The following is a 22,373-nucleotide window of genomic DNA, read 5'->3' on the forward strand; positions in this document are numbered from 1 at the left end:
GCAAGTTGCCCTGTCACATGGCTCAGAAGAGGGACTGTGATTCAGGCCTTAGTCCAGAGCAGCCTTTTCCTACCCTGTCTGGAAGACTCCACCACCCAGGGTCTTACCTGCGTGCTCTGGATTATGGAGTGGATTTCCTCCATTAGTGGAATTCCTGATGGAGGCAGCTTGAGGCCCCCAGTTGCTCTGGTCTCAGGGCAGGGGAGATGCCAGACAGTCCCCAGAGTACAGGCTGTCTGTGCCGTTAATACCATCTCTGCTCAGCCCTGGATCAGTGGGGCATCCAGCTCATGTTAAGAGGAATCCCCCAGAATGAGGGCATCTTGAGCTGATGTTCAGACAAGGGTAAGGAGGCAGTTCCGCCTTCCCTCAATCTGCTTCCCGCCTCCCCAAACACCACTTGCAGTTCCACGGCCAGCCCATGAGAAGGATGCTCGCAGCTGTGCCAGGATGGTGGCCAGGCCACCGCTCCAGGACAGCTGTAGGGGGTCAGGAAGCACGGCACCCTTGTCCGAGAGCAGTGCCCACTTGCTCATACTGGGCCGAGGCGGACCGGGGCAGAATTCCCCTCGTGAATCCTCGACCGTCCCACAATACAGAAAGGAAAACTAAAGCTCAGAATGCCCCGACCTCTCGCCCAGATTCTTTTGTCATCAGGCATCGCTCCAAGGCTGATGGCCAACACCAAGCTGAACAGAAAGTCCCTGCCCTCCTGGAGCCTGGGGGTGGAGCGGGCAGGGCAGACATCAGACAAGGGCAGGAGGAAACAGGCGACTCCTGACGCACGGGCTGTGATGGCATAGCATATTAGTGCAAGCTCATGGTGTCGGGGGCTGGTGCGGGGCCCTGGAGGCCAGCGAGGAGCCCGGTCCTGCGGGGCTGGAGGCAGAGTGGAGCCCCGAGCCGGACGTGTCCCCTCTCTCTCAGAGTGCAGCTCCTTCTCGCCGCCCACCACGGTGATCCTCCTCATCCTGCTCTGCTTCGAGGGCCTGCTCTTCCTCATCTTCACGTCCGTCATGTTCGGGACCCAGGTGCACTCCATCTGCACGGATGAGACGGTGAGCATGGGGGCAGCCTGCTGCCACTCCCTCCACGGCTGAGGTGGGGGGCGGGGGCTGCCTGCAGGCCAGACCTGGGAGCCCAGTGGCCAGGCCCCATTCCTCCACTTGCAGTGGCCCGCGGTCTTCTTCCTCCCCGCCTGGGACTGGCACTGAGGTCACATAGGCATGGGGCCCAGCGGCCTCTCTGTTACGAGCCCTCCCAGCCTCCCGTGGTGGTTCAGTCTTGTCCACGGCGTCACTCTACGAGGCACTGGGGTGCCCTTCCTGTCTAGTAGCCATGGGCCTGGAGACGGGTGATGGACAAAGGGTGCCCTGACCCGCATGGCACAGGCAGGGTCAGCTTCCCAGTGAAAGCGTCTTTACGACCCGATCCTGAGAGTGGCGTCAGGAGACAGCGCAGCAGGGGCCCCCAGAGCAGTGGGCACAAGGCCGGTCCTGGTCCTCGTCCGCGGCCTTCCACCTGCCCCCCTTCTACCTGTTCACGGCTCCTTCTCTGGGAGCTTCGAAACTGTGGAGCCCACACCCCTGGTACCACTGCCGCCACCTCGAAGCCTTCCTAAGGTGTCCAGAAGCCTCCTGGTGGCCAGTCCATGGCTGTGGTGTGGGCATTTCTTCCCTCTTTGGCTTTGGGTCTGGGTGAGGGGTGCCAGGCGGAAGGGGCAGCCCTGAGCTCTGGGGGGAGGTCGTGAGTCCGTCCTCACCAGTTACCTCGGGGTCTTCGGGAGGATGTTGGCCAGGTGGGTAGGCAGTCTTAGCTGGAGGCTCATAGAAAGACTCAGCCCTAACTGCTGCTGCAGCCCCACCTGAGGGTGTGGAGACTCAGTGGGCGGAGGAGGACGGTGTGCTGGCTGCCAAGTCACCAGCATTGGGATCTAGGGCAGTGCCCGGTCGTTTAGGAGGTTGCGTGCCTCTCAGCACCATTTTTTCTTCTATAAGCATTAGTACCCTTATAAATGAGTGTCTGTAAAAATTGTAGCCGATGGGGTCCACCCAGCTGTGTGTCTGTGCAGCGCATGTGACCGGCTTCTGTGCGTGATGCCTGCAGGGAACCCAGAGGTGACCGCCTGGCCCCACCCGTTGTCGGGACGCCACCAGGCCACACAGGCTGCGGCCCAGGGGGGTCGGAAGGCAAACTCTCATGGCCCTGGTCCTAGCTGTTCTTCCCTGTCAAAGCTGTTCCTAAAGGGAGCCGCGCTGAAAGGAAGGGAGAGAGGAGTCGAGGGCCTGCCTCGCGTGGGCGAGGGTGTCCCACCCTTGACCAGTATGGTATGGTCCCAGGGCCCTAGGCTGTGAACACAGTCGGACTGGGCTGTCCCCTCGGGCCCCAGCCCTGTTCCTCCACCTCACAGAGACCACGGCAGATAGACCCCTGGTCGGGCCCCTGCCAAGCCGCTTCTGCCTTGTCCTCCAGCCCCACCCGCTCACCAGCCCCTTCCGGAGAAGGGGAAAGAAAGGGACCGACCTGCTCCCCCAGCTCGTTTTTCCTGCGAGGCTTGGCTGGGGGTGGTGTGAGCTCCGTGACAACTGCTGAGGCCACCTCGGGTCACCCTTGTCCCCAGAGGAGCCCAGGAAGGCCTTGGCCAGGGCCGAGGTGGAGCGGTCTGCCGGGGCGGGCCCTCTAACCTGTACTAACCCCTCTGTTCCCTCCTCTGTGCTGACCTCTTCCTCCTGCTCACCTCCTCCGCTGCACCTGGCCAGCCCCCCTGCGCCGGGCGCTCCTCGGCCTCCCCGGCTGGCGGGACAGACAGCGCCAGAGCGGTCGTTTGACCTGGTCCTTTTTTTTTTGTCTGCAAAGTGGTCATAGCAGCTTCAGAGTTCCCACGAACCAATGCTTGGCTCTCACGAGCTCAAGCTCCCCACGAGCTGAGGCTCCGCACGCCCCAGCCTTCAGAGCGCTCCCACACACAGCTCGGCGCTGGGCCCGGACCCCCCGGCCAGGACTCACTTAACACCGGATTGTGTGACCAGGAGCAGCGGCTTCGGGGCCCGCTGACTTTCTTACGTGTCCCTTCCTGCCTGGAGGGACTTACACAGACGTGCCTGTTTGCCCACCCAAAAGAAAAACGATGATTCCTTTTTGTCTTTAGTACTTTTTATGAGAGAAAGAGAAGAAAAAAAAATATACTATGTAGATAAGCTTCATGGCTTTAAAAAGGACGCATTTACTCCATTCACCTCGAGCTAATGGATTTCTCTCCCCCAAAAAACCACAGCAGTAAAGTGCTTGACTGAAAGTATGATTGTTCTTGTTTTCAGGGAATAGAACAATTGAAAAAGGAAGAGAGAAGATGGGCTAAAAAAACAAAATGGATGAACATGAAAGCCGTTTTTGGCCACCCCTTCTCTCTAGGCTGGGCCAGCCCCTTTGCCACGCCAGACCAAGGGAAGGCAGACCCGTACCAGTATGTGGTCTGAAGGACCCTGAGCTGCATTGCCTCTCAGACACAAACCCTGTCCCAGCACTACCGTCTGACCCGTTCTCATGAATGTCTAAACCGAAAAGGCAACACAACTACTCTGATACATTTTTTTTTTTTTTGATGTCTCACATAAAATGGCTGAACATTGCAGAGAAAAAAAAAAAATGTCCCCATGGTTTTTATTTTTGAAAAGATCATCCTTTCTATTTTTTGGTGACCGAAGCTGCTTTCCTTTTTTTTCCTATTTAAAATCACTTCTCTGGCCTCTGGTTTCCTCTCTGCTGTCTGTCTGGCATGACTAACGTGGAGGGCACTGTCTCCAGGCCATGCCCCGCCCTTGTACTAACTGAGACGTGACGCTTGTGCGTGGACGGACCGGCCCGGACGCCTGGTGGGGGACCCATAGGAGAGAGCCAAGAGGGCCCGTGACCTCCCACTGCCCAGGAGGCAGTGGCAGGTGCCTCAATGGGACTTAAAACCTCGCTGAAGATGGATGCTCACCCCTTGTGACCTGCGAGGGCTGAGATCAGGGCTGGAGCCCCAAGAAGGGTCCTTGACCCCAGCAGCCTCGTGCCCCGTGTGAACACGATTTGCCTCTGAATTCACAAACTCAATTGCCTGCCTTGTACTTTGTGGGCTCTGGGTACGTAGAATGATTTTGGGGGTGGGGGGTGTGGAGGTGAAAGGGGTCTTATTTGTATTCCGAATCACCGGTTATATTCTGACTGATCATTTGGAAGAATGTGAAGGAAAGAAGTTTTTCCAGTTCAAAATGCCTTACACAATCACGAAGAGAAGAAAATGACGCAGTTTCAGGCGAGCTCCGTTTCCCTTATTCCCTCTGCTTCCTGTCCGAGCGTCCCACCTCCCTCCCTCTCCTAGAGCGGTGTTCAGCAGTGTTACTGCCAAGCGAACCATCCACAGCCCCACAGTCGACCCCCTCCTTCCTCATTTTTGTAGATCTCCACAGCGGGTTTACTTCTGGATGTTTTAGATCCATAAATGTACACGTCTCCATGTCTTGTCTGTATTTTAACCTGGGAGGCCGTGGACCTGCGTGGGCTGCCCGTGATGCAAAGACACCATCACCCGTCCAGTGGAACCAGCAGACACCTAAGCCTGCGGCGCCAAGACTAACTAGCGTTTCCATTTGCACACTGTGTGTTGAGTCTAATTAGAAGGAGGGAAGGCCTGAAGACCGTGAGGGGAGGTGAGGGGACGGGAAACGTGCATCAAACGCGGAAGTCACATAAATCTGACTGCCGACCGTCTCACATGGGGAATTGTTTTTAAATGATCACCACAAACTTTTTTTTTTCTTTTTAATCTGCTTGGGGTGGGTTTTGGGGTGAGGTTCACGAAATCAGCCCGGGGTGGGGAGAGATTTCGTCTAGCTGTGTGATCTTTCAGAAAAGTAAGTGGAACATGCTGCCTCTTTTCAATTCTGTCAGTGCTTCCACATGGAAACCAAACGCAATAAAATTTTTCCAAAACCTGTTCTGGCTGAGCCCCCCATCTCTCATGGAGTCACCCCTTGGGTAGAGCTGATGGTCCAGTCAACGTGAATGTGCTCTGTTGGGGCGTTTCTTTCATCGCTTTAAAGGCATCTGTGCATGCTCCTTTTTGCGTCATCACCTCTAAAGGATGTTTACAGCCCTCTTTTGGACAAACTGGCCCCCTCGGGCCTCTCTCCTCTGGCTTTTTCTGCAGCCTGTCCCTTCCCTGGTGCTTGTGGATTCTTTGGAACAGGAAAAAAACTCATCAGGTCTACAAAATTTGCTTCTCCAGTTGGGCCTGGGAGAGAGACCTGTTTTCCTCTGCCCACCCACCAAAAAGCAAAGTGAAACCAGAGGAAATGACTGGAAACTTCCACACACATCCTGGGATGTGGCTTTGAGGCACTCTCCACCACCCATCAGATGTTTATGCAGAGAACCCTTTTCTTAGCAATCTTTTCTGAGTCAGTTAGCTTTGACCTGCCTCTGCTCTGCTGTTTATGCTATAGTCAAGCCTGCAGTCTAGGCTTTTTTCTCTCAATGCTGTTTTTAAATCTAGTCCCTAGCATTTGTTCCCTATGTGCTTCCCCCACCACCCCCAACCCCACCCCTTACACTGATGAAAGAAATGTGGTTGTTGAATGGCCCTAGAGCATTTTAGAAAGCCCTCACTCTGCTGTGTTCCCTCAAGGATCTATCCCTGGGGAGAGAGGGTGCTTTTGCTGTGCTCCCTCCTGCCAGGGAAGAGAGAGTAGGACTCAGGGAATATTGTCAAGTATTTGAAGTCCTCAAAATATCCCATCTTCAAGGGCATTTTTTTTTTTTTTAATGAATCATGTTGGTTCTTCTCCCTATGGAGTTTCTAAGGAATACAGTAGATCATGCTGAAGATGTATTGAATTTTGTTTTCAAGTCCCCAAAATAGAAACTCATCATTTACACCTGAGCGTACCACCTATATCTTTCCCAGAGAGTCTCCTTCTGACATCCAACATGATTCTGTCTCTGGGTTTTTACAAGCCCTTTGGCTGAAAGAATGAATGTTCCTAGTTCTCAAGCCAGAATGAAGAGCTGCACTCAGGACATAGGAAATATCCCCAAACTGCCTGTGTTCTTCCTATTTTATCGTGTTGAGATGGAGAATGTTTTGCCAGGAACCCAGTAAATGGAGGCTTCCCGGGTGGCTCAGCGGTACAGAATCGACCTGCCAACGCAGGAGACGCAAGAGATGCAGGTTTGATCCCTGGGTCGGGAAGATCCCCTGGAGAAGGGCGTGACGGCAACCCACTCCAGTGTTCTTGCCTGGGAAATCCCATGGACAGAGGAGCCTGGAGGGCTACAGTCCATGAGGTCGGATACGACTTAGCAGCTGAGCAGCCGCAGCGGCGGCCAGCGATGAGGAATGTGGCTGTTTTCTGCAGCACAGTGGTTGAGCTTCCGCCTCGCGTCCACCCAGGAAGAAACAGGCATCCCTGAGCCCTCCTCAGTCTCCCAGGATGTCAGATGAAGAAGGACATCTCCACACAAAGGCAACCCAGCCTTTTGCTTCGTCACAGGAGTCCCAATAGCGCTGAACGGTGCAGGTGTGGAAAAATGAGCCAATAGTAGCCACGGTCTTCCAGGATGTGGGCTCTGGGGAGTGGAAAGGAAAAATAAAGAGGAAGGTGACTTGATCAGTTGGATTGGTGACTCCTTACCACCTTTCAACTTCTGGTTTGTTTTCATAGCAACCAGACTGAACATGCAAAAAGCTTAGGAGCAAACAAATGTGTGCATATTTACATGGGCTTGGTGACATCATGCACAAGGTGGACGCGGGTAGAAATGCATGTGCTTCGTCTCCTAGTCATATACTGTTTCATCTTTGTAGTACTTTTTTCATGGAAGAACGCAAAGTGAGACATCTTGACTTACTAGCTTTTAAAACCCACCTTCCTCATGAGGTAAATTAGACAATGTTTATTGAACACTTAGGTGAGGTCAGTATCACACAGAAACCCCAGACCTTGGAAGGCTGGGCTGGGTTCTTTCAGCCAGGCAGATGGGTTTTATGATTTTCTCACTTCAAAGCTTGCAGTACATAAGCCTACACAGTGACCTAGCCCATAGAGGTGAGGGGTTCCAACCTAGAAGGGGCCCTTAGTTAACAAAGATATTTGAAGAGAGGAAGATTTTGCTAGAATCCCTCTTGAGAATCTTCCTGCTGAGGGATGTACTGAGCCAGTGCATCTCCAAGTGTGATCCATAGACCAGCAGCAGCCTCATCTCCTGGGGACTTGCCAGAGGTGCAGATTCCCAGGTGCCACCCCAGACCTGCTGAATCAGAAACTGGATGGGGAGCAGCGATCTGGATGCTCACAGCCCTCCAGGTGATGTGGTGACGCACGTTCAAGTCTGAGGATCCACTTGGGGGCTACAGGGGTTACCCACAGGCCTGCCAATGATGTGGTCCTGGGAGCTGCAGGGCTCAGCATGGTGCCAGCTGGGGTTTTGCCCACTTTGAGCCCTTCTTCCCTCACAACCAGCAGCCTCCCCAGCCAGTGAGTGCTAAGGAAACAAGGAATGTGTCTGAAGGGGAGCCAGACTTCCACCTGTCCAGTGATCTTCCTCCATATCTCATCTGACCCACTGGTTTCTGGACCAAGAGGCCCTTTGGGTGAAGAACCCTCCCAGAAGAAGATGGAAAAGAGTGGATTCAGGGTTGTCCCAGCAGGAGTGGTGGCCAGTGAGTAAGTGAGGCTTGGGGCAGACACAAGAATGTCCTGGCCTTTGGTGTCTGTCTGTGGACCTCAACACCCATGTGGCCTTTTCTTGCGTCTTTTAAATATATATCGCCTGAGAATCGCCTAGTAGAGGATGATGGATACACAGTGAAACAAAAATAAGCTACTGATAAGTCTACAGGCTTCCCTGGTGGCTCAGTGGCAAAGAACTTGCCTGCCGATGCAGGAGATGCAAGAGACACAAATTTGATCCCTGAGTTGGGAATATCCCCTAGAGAAGGAAATGGCAACCCACTCCAGTATTCTTGCCTGGAAAATCCCATGGACAGACGAACCTGGTGGGCTATAGCCCATGGGGTTGCAGAGAGCTGGACATAATTGAGCAACTAAACAAGTCTACTCTCCCAAACTGAAGACTTCTATTTCCCCCATCCTCTCACTCAAGAAAAAAAAAAAAAAAAAAGAATCATTGATGACTTGAGCCTTGTGATTATACTAGCAAAGCAGAGTGAGCCCCAGGGATCCCTCATCTGTGCGGGTGAGAGCTGAGGAAGCTGATCCAAATAGCTGATCCATGGAATTATGAACAATGTTGCCAGGATAGTGTTTGCAAAAACCTTTAGGATGAAGACACTCACTGACATGGACATAAAAGATGCTCAGAATTCCTGCATCCGAGGTCATGTGGTGACAGGACCTTGGGCCCTCTGTCTTTGGTTCCAGTCTGGCTCAACTCCGTCCTTCCTGTGACCTTAGGCAGTAATTTGCTTAAGCCTCTGCTCATCTGTAAAATCCTGGAGATAATATAACTCACAAGGTTGCTCTGAGGATTCAGAGAGAGGAATGGATGTGAATGTTAGGATGGTGTCTGGCGTATATGACTCTAGAGAACGTTAGCTCTGGTGAAGCTGTGCTTTTCAGATCATGTGCACAACTGTTCAAGTGCAAGATCAGTTTATTGGTTTGCAATAGCATTTTTTAAACAAAAATAAAAAATAATGCCTTACACCTTGTAAAAGACGTATTTTCATGAAACTTTGTGTGTGTGTTGGGGGGGGGGGGTAGGCTGCAACAGAATAGTATTCCCAATTGTTTAGTCGCTCAGTCGTCACAACTCTTTGTGACCCCATGGACTGTAGCCCGCCAGGCTCTTCTGTCCGTGGGATTTCCCAGGCAAGAATATTGGAGTGGGTTGCCATTTCAAGGCAATGGCAACCCACTCCAGTACTCTTGTCTGGAAAATCCCATGGACGGAGGAGCCTGGTAGGCAGCAGTCTATGGGGTTGAGGAGAGTCGGACACGACTGAGCAACTTCATGTTTGCTTTTCACTTTCATGCATTGGAGAAGGAAATGGCAACCCACTCCAGTGTTCTTGCCTGGAGAATCCCAGGGACGGTGGAGCCTGGTGGGCTGCTGTCTATGGGGTCACACAGGGTCGGACACGACTGAAGCGACTTAGCAGCAGCAGCAGCCATTTCCTATTCCAGAGAATCTTCCCGACCCAGGGATCGAGCCTGCGCCTCCCTGCATTGGCAGGCAGATTCCTTACCGCTGAGCCACCAAGGAGCCCGCTTCCTGTTGTGGGTTGCACTAAGAACATGTGAAACCACTGATGAAGAGAGCCTTGCCTGGCCGCCTCTGCGGAGGGCACGTTTGCACGGGCTGCAGCAACTCCGACTTTGTACCTCTGAGATGCGGGGACCTCCTGCTCTTCCTCTGTGGGCTTCAGCCGAGTCCTTACAGAGCATGTGCCTGGTGTCCGTCTCCTGGTGACCCATGGTCCTGGTTCATTCATTCTGGGGCATTGGTCAGTTGGCTTATAGATCACTACTCACGTGGCACCCAGGCTGATCAGGCCTGAAAGGCTGAAGTCACACACTGCCTGCGAGAAACGCTGGCTTAGGCAGTTGCCCCCTTCCCAGGAATCAGCAAACCGTTCCCGTTTGCTTGAACAGAAAGTGGGTATCACTGCCGCCGCCACAAACCTCCAGCTTAAGAACTCTGCCTCCTGGACACCTTTAAGTCTACACAGAACTCAAAAGTGAGTCCTACCAGGGAAGAGAAACCTCACTGGCTCCTTCTGAACGTCATGGTCCAGATCTTCAAAGTTCTCTTTTTTTAAAAAATCTGTTTGTTTGTTTGTTTACTTATTTGGCCTCCGTGTGGCATGTGGGATCTTAGTTCCCCACCAGGGATCAAGCCTGTGCCTCCTGCAGTGAAAGCAGAGTCTTAACCACTGGACCTCCAGGGAAGCCCCCTTCTGCCTTTCTTTTGCATCAGATTCATTTGGAGTATTTTTTCTTCTTCAGACAGATACTCCTGGATGTTTGTCCACTTAACTTCTGAGGAAGTTCGTCTGGTGGGCAGGCCAGGCTCTGTCTGGAACATTTTTACAAGCTTGCTGAGGAGGTTGAGTATCATTCTGTGGGCTCTCTTTTTATTTTTTAACTTATTTATTTAATCTTTGGCCACACTGGTCTTCATTGCTGTGCACAGGCTGTCTCTAGTTATGGAGAGTTGAGGCTACTCTTTGTTGTAGGCTCTAGACACATGGCCCATGACGTGGGATCTTCCCGGACCAGGGGTTGAAACTGTGTCCCCTTCATTGTCAGGCAGATCCTTAACCATTGGGCCCCCAGGGAAGACCCCCCTCTTTTTATTTTTAATTAAAAATTTTTTACTGAATAGTTGATGTATGATATTATATGTTAAAATATAGTGACTCAAAATTTTTCAAGGTTATACTCCATTTATAGTTATTACAAAGTACTGGCTGTATTCCCTGTGTTGTACAATATATCCTTGTAGCTTATTTTATACACAGTATTTTGTACCTCTTAATAACTTATCCCTATATTGCTCCTCTCCCTTCCCCTCTCCCCATGGATAACCACTAATCTGTATCTGTGAGTCTGTTTCTTTTTTTGTTATATTCAGTAGCTTGGGTTTTCTTTTCTTTTTCTTTTTTTATGATTCCACATAGAGGTGATATCATACAGTATTTTTCTTTCTCTGACTTATTTGATTTAATGAATTCAGTTATTTCAACTTAGAATCCATCCATGTTGTTGCAAAAGGAAAAATTTCCTTTATGGCTGAGTAGTATTGCATTGTATATATACACACACACCACTATTTCTTTATCCATTTGTCAGTTGTAGACACTTAGGTTGCTTCCATGTCAGTGCTACGGTGAATATTGCAGTATCTTTTGAAATCAGGGTTTTTTTCTTTCAGGTATATCCCCAGGAGTGGAATTGCTGGGTCATATGGTAGTTCTGTTTTGTTTTTTTAAGAAACCTCCATACTGTTTTCCACAGTGATTGCACTAATTTATATTCCCACCAACAGTGCACAAGTGTTGCTGTTTCTCCACATCCTTGCTAACACTTATTTGCATTGTTTTTGATGATAACCATTCTTACAGGTGAAAGGTGACATCTCCTTGTTGGGGATTTTTGGGGGCTGTGTCTGGTCTTAGTTGCATCATGTGGGATCTTTGCTCTGACATGAAGGCTTCTCTCTAGTTGCAGCATGCAAGCTCCAGAGCGTGCAGCCTCAGTGGTTGCAGCACTTAGTTGCTCTGAGGCATGTGGGATCTTAGTTCCCTGACCAGGGATTGAACCTGCATCCCTTGCATTGAAAGGCAGATTCTTAACCACTGGCCCACCAGGGAAGTTGCTCATTGTGGTTTTGACTTGCATTTCCCTGATTATTAATGATGTTGAGAATCTTTTCATGTACTTATTGGCCATCTGCATGTCCTCTTTGGGGAACTGTCTATTCAAGTCTTCTGCCAATTTTTTAAGCAGGTTGTTTGTTTTTGATGTTGAGTTGTAAGAGCTGTTTATATATTTTTAATATTAACCCTTTTTTGGTCATATCATTTGCAAATATTTCCTCCCATTCTGTAGGCTGTTTTCATTTTGTCATTGGTTTTCTTCAGTGTGCAAAAGCTTTTAAGTTTAATTTGATCCTACTTATTTATTTTTGCTTTTATTTCCTTTGCTCTAGGAGACAGATCCAGAAAATATTGCTACAGTGTATGTCAAAGAGTATTCTGCCTATGTTTTCCTCTAGGAGTTTTATGGTTTCTGGTTTTAGATTTAGCTCTTTGAGTTTGTTTTTGTATATGGTGTTAGAGAATGTTCTAATTTCATTCTTTTACAGGTGGCTGTCCAGTTTTTCCAGCACCACTTATTGAAGAGACTGTCTTTTCTCCACTGTATATTCTTGCCTCCTTTGTGTTAGATTAATTTACCAAAGACGTGTGGGTTTTATTTCTGGGCTCTCTATTCTGTTCCATTGATTTGTTTCTATGCTAGTTCCATACTGTTTTGATTACTATAGCTTTGTAGTATAGTCTGAAGTCAGGGGGCCTGATTCCTCCAGCTCGTGTTCTCAAGATTGCTTTGGCTATTCAGGGTCTTTTGTGTTTCCGTATAAATTTAAAATTTTTTTTGTTCTAGTTCTGTGAAAAATGTCATTGGTATTTTGATAGGTATTTCATTGAATCCACAGATTGCCTTGCATAGTATGGTCATTTTAACAATATTAATTCTTCTAATATGAGAACATAATATTTCTTTCCATCTGTTTGTGTTGTTCTGTGGGTTCTTTTGCTTCATTTCCTCTCCAGCTTTTCCCTGCCTTTGAGTGAAGATTTGCGGTAGGATTGAAAATGCAGAGGGCACACCAGTTCCCATCCTGGTTCTGAAGCACAACCAGCAGGACTAGCTTTGGCCACTGTCACAGCCTCCCAGCACCTGTGTCTTCTCTGCCAACTGTCAGCACTAACAACCACCTCCTCTCAGGGTGGTTGTGAGAATCCATGGTGATAGCTTTGAGTGAGCCCAATCAGTGCAAACCCACCATTCTGGCATTTCTGGATGTCCCCTCTGTAGCCTGGCCAGCCACATAGCCACGCCCCAGCCCCTCCTCTATCAACAGGCTGCAAGTGATCACTCAGGAAGGAATGCAGGATCCCCAGAGCAAGTCCCCTAGCTGGCCATCACTGATTCTGTAAGGAGGGAGGCCTGGCGAGGGACCAGATTGTGAATATCATGGCATCCTGTGCCCCAGACCCACATGAGCCTCCCTCAAGAGTTGGGTCTACATGGTCCATTTCCTGACACAGCTTTCTCATTCTCATTATAAAAGTCACCCCTGTTCATTGGTGAAAACCTGAAACAGAAATTAAAATCCCATTCTCAAACCCCAGATCCCATGATGATGTCACATGCAACTTTGCTTTCTTTCCTTGTCACCACATGGACAAGAATTTCCGGTGTGTGTAAACCTGTATCAATGCCACTTGTTTAGAATTTTTATTGAAGTATAGTTGGTTTACAGTGTTGCATTAATTTCCCTGTACAGCAGGGTGATTCAATTATATCAATACATATGTATATTCTTTTTTACATTCTTATCCATTATGGTTTATCACAGGAAATTGAATACAGTTCCCTCTGCTGTACAGTGGGACCTTGTTGTTTATCCATTCTATATATAATAGTTTGTATCTACTAATCCCAAAGTTCCAGTTCTTCCCACACTCACCTTTCCTTTCCCTTGGCAACCCCAAGTCTCTGTATCTGTGAGTCTGTTTCTGTTTTGTAGATACACTCATTTGTATTGTATTTTAGATTCTGTATGTAAGTGATACCATATAGTATTTGTCATTCTGACTTACTTCCCTTTAGTATAATAATCTCTAGGTCCATGCATGTAGTTGCAAATAGCATTATTTCATTCTTTTTTATGGCTGAGTAACAGTCCAGTGTGTGTGTGTGTGTTTGTGTGTGTGTGTGTACATATAGGTTGTTTCCATGTCTTGGCTATTGTAAATAGTGCTTCTCTAAACATAGGGGTGCATGTATGTTTTCAAATTATAGTTTTGTCTGGGTATAAGTCCAGGAGTGGGATTGCTGCATCATATGGCAACTCTCTTTAGTTTTTTGAGGAACCTCCATACCGTTTTCCATAGCGGCTGCACCAATTTACATTCCCACCAACAGTGTAGGAGGGTTCCCTTTTCTCCACACTCTCTGCAACATTTATTATTTGTAGGCTTTTTGATGATGGTCATTTTGACCCATGTGAGGTGGCACCTCATTCTAGTTTTGAGTTGCATTTCTCCAGTAACTGGCAATAATGAGCATCTTCTCATGTGCCTATTGGCTATCTGATATAGGCAATAGGCAAATATATACTTGCCAAAAAATATAGGCAAAGATATACTTCTTTGGAGAAATGTCTGCTTAGGCCTTCTGTCCATTTCTCAATTGCGTTGTTTGGTATTTTTGTCATTGAGTTGTATGAGTGAGCTGTTTGTATATTTTGGAAATTAAGCCCTTGTTGATGCCACTTTTATTAACTGCATTAGTGTTCTGCTTATAGAAAAACATATAGAAAATTTACTTAGCCATCATTATTGGACATTTTGATTGTTTTTGAGTTCTCATTATTGTAATTCTGCATTCAAGACTATATTGCCTAAATCATGGTGTCTCAGATTTTTTTTACCTTTTTACTGAGACATAATTTCAGATTTAATCAAGAAAATGGTAAAAATAGTACACAAAGAGCTCCCATATGCCTTTCAGTCTTTCCAAATGTAAACATTTTAGAAAACCATAATACAGTATAGAAACTTGGAACTTTTATTGATACAAGACCATTAGCTGATAGGATACCATTAACTAAAAGAGTGCTGGAGAGGCAGTGACTCAGACATAGAACGATCTCAGCCGGTGCGTGTGTCTCTCCTTCACAACAGAGAGGACTGGGCCGGTTCGGTAAGGGTCCTAGGTGGAAGAGAAAATCTAGAACTGGGTACTCAGAGGTCCTTCCGAGGTGGAAAGCACTATCCGTGGGCAGGACCGGTGCCAGACCGTTGTCCCTGGCAGAATACTTGGCTCCAGAAGAGGCGGAGCGGGCAGCGCCCCGGTGGGGGTAGAGGGTGTTGTGGGTCCGGCCTGGCTGCGCCTTTAACTCCTGCGGCTTCTCCCCCTCCCCAACACCCTCTCTGTGGCCTGGCGCACCGACACCCAGAGGCAGGTGAGTGGGCAGCTCGGGAGAGGCCTCAGGGCGTGTCCCCCGCATGTGCAGGCCCGAGGCCGGCTCGCCCCGCAGAGCGGCCCCGCGTGCCCTCGGGCTGCCCCTTGCATGTGGCGCTCCTGTGCACGCGGCTGCCTCCTGCCCTCACCTGTCCCGTATCCCCTGCGCTCCCCTTAACCCCAGCATCCCGCTTCAGGCCCGTTTAGCTGCACCTGCTGTTGGACGGGGGAGTGGCCCAGGATTCTCGGGGAGGGGGTCATCTTTCCAGGTGGCCTTAGGATGGGGGGGGGGGGTGCAGCTCACGCCTACAGAGGCCTGAGGGGTTACCCCTTGGCCGTTTGCCACCAGGAAGCCTGGTCGCTGTGCAGCAGCCATCTTGGGCACCCTTGGTCCTGTGGAAGGAAAGGGCGGGCAGGGATAGGAAAGGCAGGCCCTTCTTGCTGTGCTGCTCGGCGCCCCTCCCCGCCCTCTGAGGAGACCACCACCCCAACCCCGGCGCCCCTCCCCGCCCTCTGAGGAGAAACCCCCCCCCCCCGCCCCCTCGCCCCTCCCCGCCCTCTGAGGAGAACCCCCCCCACCTCTGAGGAGAACCCCCCCCCCCCGCGCGCCCCTCCCCGCCCTCTGAGGAGAACCCCCCCCCCGCGCGCCCCTCCCCGCCCTCTGAGGAGAACCGCCCCCCCGCGCCCCTCCCCGCCCTCTGAGGAGAAACCCCCCCCCCGCGCCCCTCCCCGCCCTCTGAGGAGAACCGCCCCCCCGCGCCCCTCCCCACCCTCTGAGGAGAACCGCCCCCACCTCTGAGGAGAGCGCCCCCCCCCCGCCGCGCCCCTCCCCGCCCTCTGAGGAGACCACCCCCGCCCCCCACGCCCTCCCCGCCCTCTGAGGAGACCCCCCTGCCGCGCCCCTCCCAGACCTCTGAGGACCCCCCCCCACCCACGCCCCTCCCCAGCGCCCTGCTGTGCTCAGCGCTCTGCTGACCCTCCGTATCCCATTCTCCCCGCAGGGCATCGAGCGCCTCCAACGAAAGAACCAGCGCAGGCAACGCAGGGGCAGCTGGAAGTCGGTCAAAGAGACCTTCGGCGGGGACTTTTCCCTGAACTGGTTCAACCCCTTCTCCGGACCGAGTCACCCAAAGCCGCTGAGCGACAGAGACTGGGTGCGACAGGTGTCCTCGGTGTCAGACACGGAGAACACGGAGACCACGACGGAGGAGCCGTCGGAGGAGCGGAAGGACTTGGACTCCGCGGAGGTGGTCGATGAGTGACGCTGCGCAGCGGGGGCCCGGGGCGCCTGGGCACCCCACGTGCTCCCCTCGCGCTCCTGACCTCCGACCCCTCTCCCTCCCCCACGCCGGGCCAGGTCAGGCGGTGGGGGTGGACGCAGAGAGACTTGCTCTGAGCTCCCCACCCCATGAGGGATTGTCAGGAACCATCCTCCAGGCTGGGCGCGCTTCCCAGCCTGCACGGCCTCACCCAGCAAAGGTAGCTCCCAACAGGGCAGCCCAGGGGCAGAAAAGAACTTGCCTCTGTCCTTTCTTGGGGTGTCTGTCTTCTCTTGAGAAGGCTGGGGCCCAGGCTCCTGGCTTTTGGAAACTAAAGCTGTGATGAGGTGGTGACAGAAGGACAGAGCAGGGCTGGCCTTCGAAACCCCAGCATTAGCAGAGATGGGCCTGGGCAGGCAGCGAGGATCCTGGCCGCAAAAAAGGGCTACCCCCCAACCCCCCGTGCCTGCCTTACACATGGGGTGTGCCCAATTGGGCACAAGCCTAAGTTGTGACAGCAGCACGCATACTCCGCTTGCGTTCCGCAGACACCAGAAGCCTCAGTCCGCTCCGAGGTGTCCTGTCTTGGGGCTAAGAATCTGTCCACTCCCAGTGGAGGGGCAGAGGGACAACCTATGTAGAGCTCCTGGAACTCCAACCTCCCCTGTGAGAACTGCATTTAACTGTCCCTCCTGAAAAGAGTCTAAGCACCCACACGGGCAGATCGGACCAGAAAATCCAGCCTGAGAGTCTTAGGCCTGTAACCCAAGACAGTGCCCTTTCTTGGGGTGTCTCTCTCAAACCATGGATGGTGGCCAGGGCCTGCCGATTGAGAAGCAGGAAGGCCCCCTGTCACACACACAGACCTCCCACACTACCAGGCTGAGCCGGGACCCTGCTCATCCCATGTGAAGCCTGAAGTGTCCATGATCATTCCTGAAGGCCTGAGCAGGGCGTCCTGGGTTCACAATCCCCATTCTTATAGCAGCTGAAGCAGCATCTTTCAGAGTCCAGAAGAGGGTTGGTGCCCTGTGGTGATTGTGGGTAAGAAAGGAGGGCCAGGCAGTGGCCTTTCTGGGAGGGCACCCTTGGGCCTTCTGTAAAGGTGGCGATTGTCAGACACTGCCGTCCACCCCCAGTGACCCGCCAGGCTCTGGGCTTTCTTGAGGAGGGGCCGCTTCTTTCCTCATCCCAGCTCTAATGATGTCTCACAAGATGGTGACAGCAGGACTCCGGGATTGATAGAGCAGGTGGCAGGGCATGGGGCCATCCACACCCAGGCTGTAGGCCTCTTTTCTGGGTCCATATCAGCTTTAATATTTATTAACGGCCATATAAAGGACCCTGGGGGGCTCTGAAGCCTGTTAACTCACCATCTACGCAGGGCGTGACTACGGAGACCTGCTAGTTTTTATCCTTACCCAAAAAGGTAAAGGTATCCTTACTGCATCCAAGGCGCAGGCTTGATGGACTGTATACCCAAGAGACTCCACATTGGGGAAGGAAAGCCATCCGAACCCCTGGAGTCCCCAGGAGGCCATGGTTAGAAGAAGGGGAGAGGGGTCACTGGTCACTGTTTGCGGACAGCTTCAGGGGTCTCTGCTGAGTCCAAGCCTGAGGTCAAAGGCATGTGCTGAACCTGGGCCCCTGAGAAATGTCCTTGCATGACACGTTTGAAACCTGTCTTCCTCTGGCCATCATGGCCTGATGGTGGCAGAGGTACCCACCAGGCCCAAAGTCACTTCTGCTTTCAGATTGGTGGGTGGGGAGGCCTTTCACCCCCACAGAGTGGGACCCAGCCCCGACCCTTCTCCTCGCTGAGCCTATCTCCCTCCACACTAGACACATCAGACCGTGTCCTGGGAGGGACACCTGGGCCATGTGGGAATCATCTGCCCAAGCTTAAGCCTCGTGGCCTCACACCAGCAACCACAGTGGCCTTCTCTCTATGGTGGCTGTCGCCAGTGTGATATTCTGCTTAACCCCAAACTGACCACCGGGCGACTGATGTCAGAACAAGCTGAGGGCTGCAGGGAGGGAGGCCAGGCACAAGCCTCCACCTCTTTGTTTGAATAAAAAGCTCTCTGGTCCACCTCAGCTGCCAGAGTCTTGTGTCTTCATGGAGCTCCCAGTCCAGACCCCCCGGGCTGCGTCCTGCCTCTCAAGTCATCTTAAGGACATCTCTGAGCCTCTTCTCTCCCATTTGTGGCCCAGGAGACAAGTGTCACACAACTACACCTTTGTCTTGGACTCTTCTCCCCGTGGTATTTCCAGCAGGAAGAAAACTCACCTTTCATGCACCAAGCATCGATGGAGCATCTACTGTGGATGTTTGGGCCAAGAGTGCCCAGAACTGAAGGTCCTTGACTCTAGAGCCCAGGCCTCTACCTCTGAATTTCCTGCAAATTTCATATAAAATATCTCTCATTCAGCCCACATGGTGCTAGACCGTGCCTCTGCCAGAGTGTGTCCAATTGGGGTTACAGCCTTAGAGGGAGGAGCAGGCATCCCCAGCGGGGTCCAGAACAAAGAAGCCCGACCCCATAGAGAGACAGTCCCTTGACCTGGGAAGTTCGGAGGATCAGACAGCTCTCCAGGTACCCACATGGTCCCAGCATAAGACACTAAGAAGCTTGTTCACAGAAAGAGAAAAGTGACCCGGAGGACCACATGGTCATCTTGAAGGCATCAGAGTTTAGTTAAAGGTGCACTGATCATTTGAGCAAATCTCTGGAGGGCAGCACCCGGAGAAGAGCTGCAGGTAACACAAGGGCTTTGTGTTGGCACAAGCAGGTGCCTCCTTCTGGGAAGGGACAGACCCCTGCCCGAGGGAAGGGGGTTCTCCCTCCCAGGCTGGGCCACCTTCCTGTGGCCGAGAGCCTGTCAGCAGGCCCGAGGCCATCTCTCCGGGTCCCTGTGCTCCTGTCCACAGCTCTGCTTCCAGGCCGCCATACGGGGCCAGTAGCATCAGTGAGATGAGGTGTGGGGCTAGGCGGGAGCCTTCATGGCAGCACCCCTTGGGATTCTTCTTTACCCCAGAGGTCAGGAAGGGTCATCCTTCTTTAACCCCCTTCTTTTCCTGGAGCTGGTTCAAGTCAGGGCCCTTCTGGCTGGCCGGCCTGCTTCTGCACCCTGAAGTGGAGTGGAGACCTACAGGGTCACTAAGGCAGCTTTATTCCTGGGGGTCGAGGAGTGAATGGGAGGTATAGGGTGATAGATTTTAACCTCCTTGACCGTGAGAGGGAGAAACTGAAGCAACAGGATCAGCAAATTCAATGACCAGTCTAGGGCCATGTCCAAGGTGGTTCACAAGGGCAGGCCTTCCTGAAAAGGGAAGCTGGGGTCCGGGGGCATAGGGGGACATAGGGCTGACCCTGCTTAGCTGGGCAGGGGCCTGGGATGGGCCTGCTGGTGTGAGGAGGAGGGGTGCTCGTCCATCACTCCCACGGCTGCTTGGAGGAGGTGGATGTTTTGGGTGTTAAGAGTGAGAGTGAAACATCTGGATGAGAACAAGGTGAGGAGCCTGTGGCTTCCTTGGAGAAGGTTCAGAGGCTGTTTGGAGGGAACAGGTAGGCAGGCTCCCTCACCAGGAGGGGTGAAGCCATTCACCATCTTCCCCCTTCCCTCCCCCTGCACCCTCATGTCAGCCTCCTTGAAGTTTCCTGATTTTAACTACCATCATCAAGTAGGTGGGACCACTGGCTCACCCACCACCACCACCAAGGGGCTGGGGCTTCTTCCACGTGGAAGACTGGAAATGGCCCCTGCACTGCAGGTGCCTCGAAGGCCCACCAGCCATGAGGAAGTGCAGGCAGGGGTCATGAATTTTGGTTTCAGGTGCCACAGTTTCAAGTTGCCTGAAGTTGTCAAAAGTCAAAGGCAAGCAGACAGCACGTGGTCCTCAGTCCTGCGTCTGGTTTGGGCGCAGGCTTGGTGTGTGCCAAGGTCTGTAGGAAAGGCCCTGTCCCCCTGCTGGCCCTCAGGCCCCCTCAGGGAGGGAAGAGAGGTGGGAGTGAGGTATGGGGCAGAAGTCCTTGGACTCCAGGCAGACACAGCGGAGAGAGAAGATACTTTCAGCAGCCCCAGCCAGTGTGGGCAGAAGGCTGTGGTCAGCTGCTGCTTCCAGGGCTGATATGCACTGGGACTGAAGAAGTGGTCCCTTCTCACAGGGCGAGTGGGTAGCAGCTCTGGGCTTCTGATAGCCTGGGCTATCAGGCCAGCTCTGTGGCTATGGACGCCTTTGGTTCTGACCACAGACAGCCATGGTCCAAAACTCAAGGTGGCAGGGCAGGGCTCTGGGACCCAGGCTGGGCATTTCTACTGTCAACAAGGTGCCCCTGTGATTCCACATGACCTGGCCCAGTAGTTGTGCTGCTGTGGTTGGTTGACCTTTGAATGCTATCTTTCACCCAGCTAGCTCTTGAATCTGCCCTCATATGAGTAATCAAACCTGATCGTCTGAAATCTAATGAGTAATAAAATTTAATTATCTAAAGCTAATACCTAAGGTTTCCTTGGAAGAAAAGCTATGACAAACCTAGACAGCATATTAAAAAGCAGAGACATCACTTTGCTGGCAAAGGTCCATATAGTCAAAGCTATAGTTTTTCCAGTAGTCATGTATGGATGTGACAGTTGGACCATAAAGAAGGGCACCAAAGAATTGATGCTTTCAAACTATGGTGCTGGAGAAGAGTCTTGAGATTCCCTTGGACAGGAAGGAGATCAAACCAGTCAATCTGAAAGGAAATCAACCCTGAATATTCATTGGAAGGACTGATGCTGAAGCTGAAGCTCCAATACTTTAGCCACCTGATGCGAAGAGCTGACTCATTGGAAAAGACCCTGATGCTGGGGAAGATTGAAGGCAAGAGGAGAAGGGGACAACAGAGGATGAGATGGTTGGATGGCATCACCGATTCAATGGACATGAGTTTGTGCAAACTCTGGGAGATGGTGAAGGACAGGGAAGCCTGGGGTGCTGCAGTCCATAGGGTTGCAAAGAGTCTGACACCACTAAGCGACTGAACAAAAATCCCTAGGCAGGAAATGCTGAAATGTTCAACCAAGGCTCAGAGCCAGTCAGAGCTGCCACCTCCTTCCGGGGCATCAGGCAAAGTCTAGTTGGCAATGAGAACAGTCTTCTCAGCAGGAACCTCTTTCACCTCATTGGAACTAAACTTGTTGAGAAATTTCTTGAGTCCAGCTTTTGTTGGGATGCCTTTTATGTGGAATCTGATGGTCTCCCCAGGCTTCACTGTCCTGGAAAATTCAAAGATACACAACCATGCAGTTGGCTGGGAGTGCTGCAGGAGAGGGGAGGGGCACTGTGAGAGAAGCCGGGAGTCCCAGCCTCAGCTCAGTCTTTTTGAAGGGTCCTGGCTGGTCCTGGGCAGGGCACATGGGCATCCACACTGGGCGCTGTGAGAAATACCTAGGAACTTTAGATGACTACTAATGACGAGACCCAGGCTGGAGAGTCAGTCGCAGCTGTCAGGGCTGGGCAGGGACGTCAGTAGTAATTCTGCCGTTGGGAGCACTAGGTATAAACCGCCGAGCTGAAGACAAGTTCAACCTCCAACTTGCTGAGTCTGATCCACACACCGACTCTTCCAACTTGGATTACTATAGAAGACCTTCACACTGTAGAACACACATGCTCCTCTAGCTTATTCTGGAAGATGAGAAGATCCAGAAGTGCAGCTCTCAAGTTCCTATACAGTCTCAGCTAGCCAAGGTGAGCGGCAGCGCCTACTGTTTACAAGGTACCTCAAACATCCCTAGAGACATGACGCCTGGAGATGCGTGTGTTTTCCCAACACCTCTCAGGAGGTGGGAGAAATTTTCTACTAAGCCACTTGGGTGAGGGTGGGAAGTGAAATTCCCCAAGAGAAACTCTTGATGCTTAAGTCATGAAAGACCCCTCTCTGCCTTTGGGGGGTGAGGTGGGGGCTGTGGGGAGGGCAGGAGGTGCACACCTGACAGGAAAGAGTTGCTAAGGAGCTTTTCACTGTAACTTTTGCATCTTTAGAATTTTGTACTATGTGCAAATAATTACTTATTCCAAAAATTAAAATGTTAAAGATTCAGTTGAGCAAAAACTTTAAAAATAAAATTGCCTATTGATGCATCACTTCTTCAGAAATTCTAATTTGGAAAAGCAAGGTGTTATTTCTCTTAGGAGTACACCTGGCCTGAAGAATAAGCCAACCAGGGCACCGCCCCCCGCCCCGCCCCCCCCCCCCCCCCCCCCCCGCAGGGGTCTTAGAGACCCACCCCGAGCCAAGACCGAGCTCCAGGCAGGAGCCCTTTCTGCCTCTAGTGGCTCACCTCTACCGGGGAGCTTAGTGTACTG

General features: G+C 51.7%; 1 protein-coding gene across 6 annotated transcripts in view; it reads left to right on the forward strand.

Moving 5' to 3' along the window:
* Nucleotides 1-18,115, forward strand: part of ZDHHC3 (zinc finger DHHC-type palmitoyltransferase 3) — a 59,317-nt gene extending 41,202 nt beyond the window's left edge. For 3 of the 6 annotated variants that reach the window (XM_043886654.1, XM_043886653.1, XM_043886656.1), the window contains 2 exons: nucleotides 928-1,058; nucleotides 3,318-4,978. In XM_043886654.1, coding sequence (XP_043742589.1) covers nucleotides 928-1,058; nucleotides 3,318-3,476 — 290 coding nt within the window. In that variant the 3' untranslated portion in view covers nucleotides 3,477-4,978. Of the gene's footprint in view, nucleotides 1-927; nucleotides 1,059-3,317; nucleotides 4,979-15,760 lie in introns of those variants that run through there. The other 3 variants (XM_043886650.1, XM_043886651.1, XM_043886652.1) reach the window with 1 other exon arrangement.
* The last annotated feature ends 4,258 nt before the right edge of the window (nucleotides 18,116-22,373 follow it).

The sequence above is a fragment of the Cervus elaphus genome, chromosome 24 (genome assembly GCF_910594005.1).
Source record: "Cervus elaphus chromosome 24, mCerEla1.1, whole genome shotgun sequence".
In the NCBI taxonomy this organism is placed as follows: domain Eukaryota; kingdom Metazoa; phylum Chordata; class Mammalia; order Artiodactyla; family Cervidae; genus Cervus; species Cervus elaphus.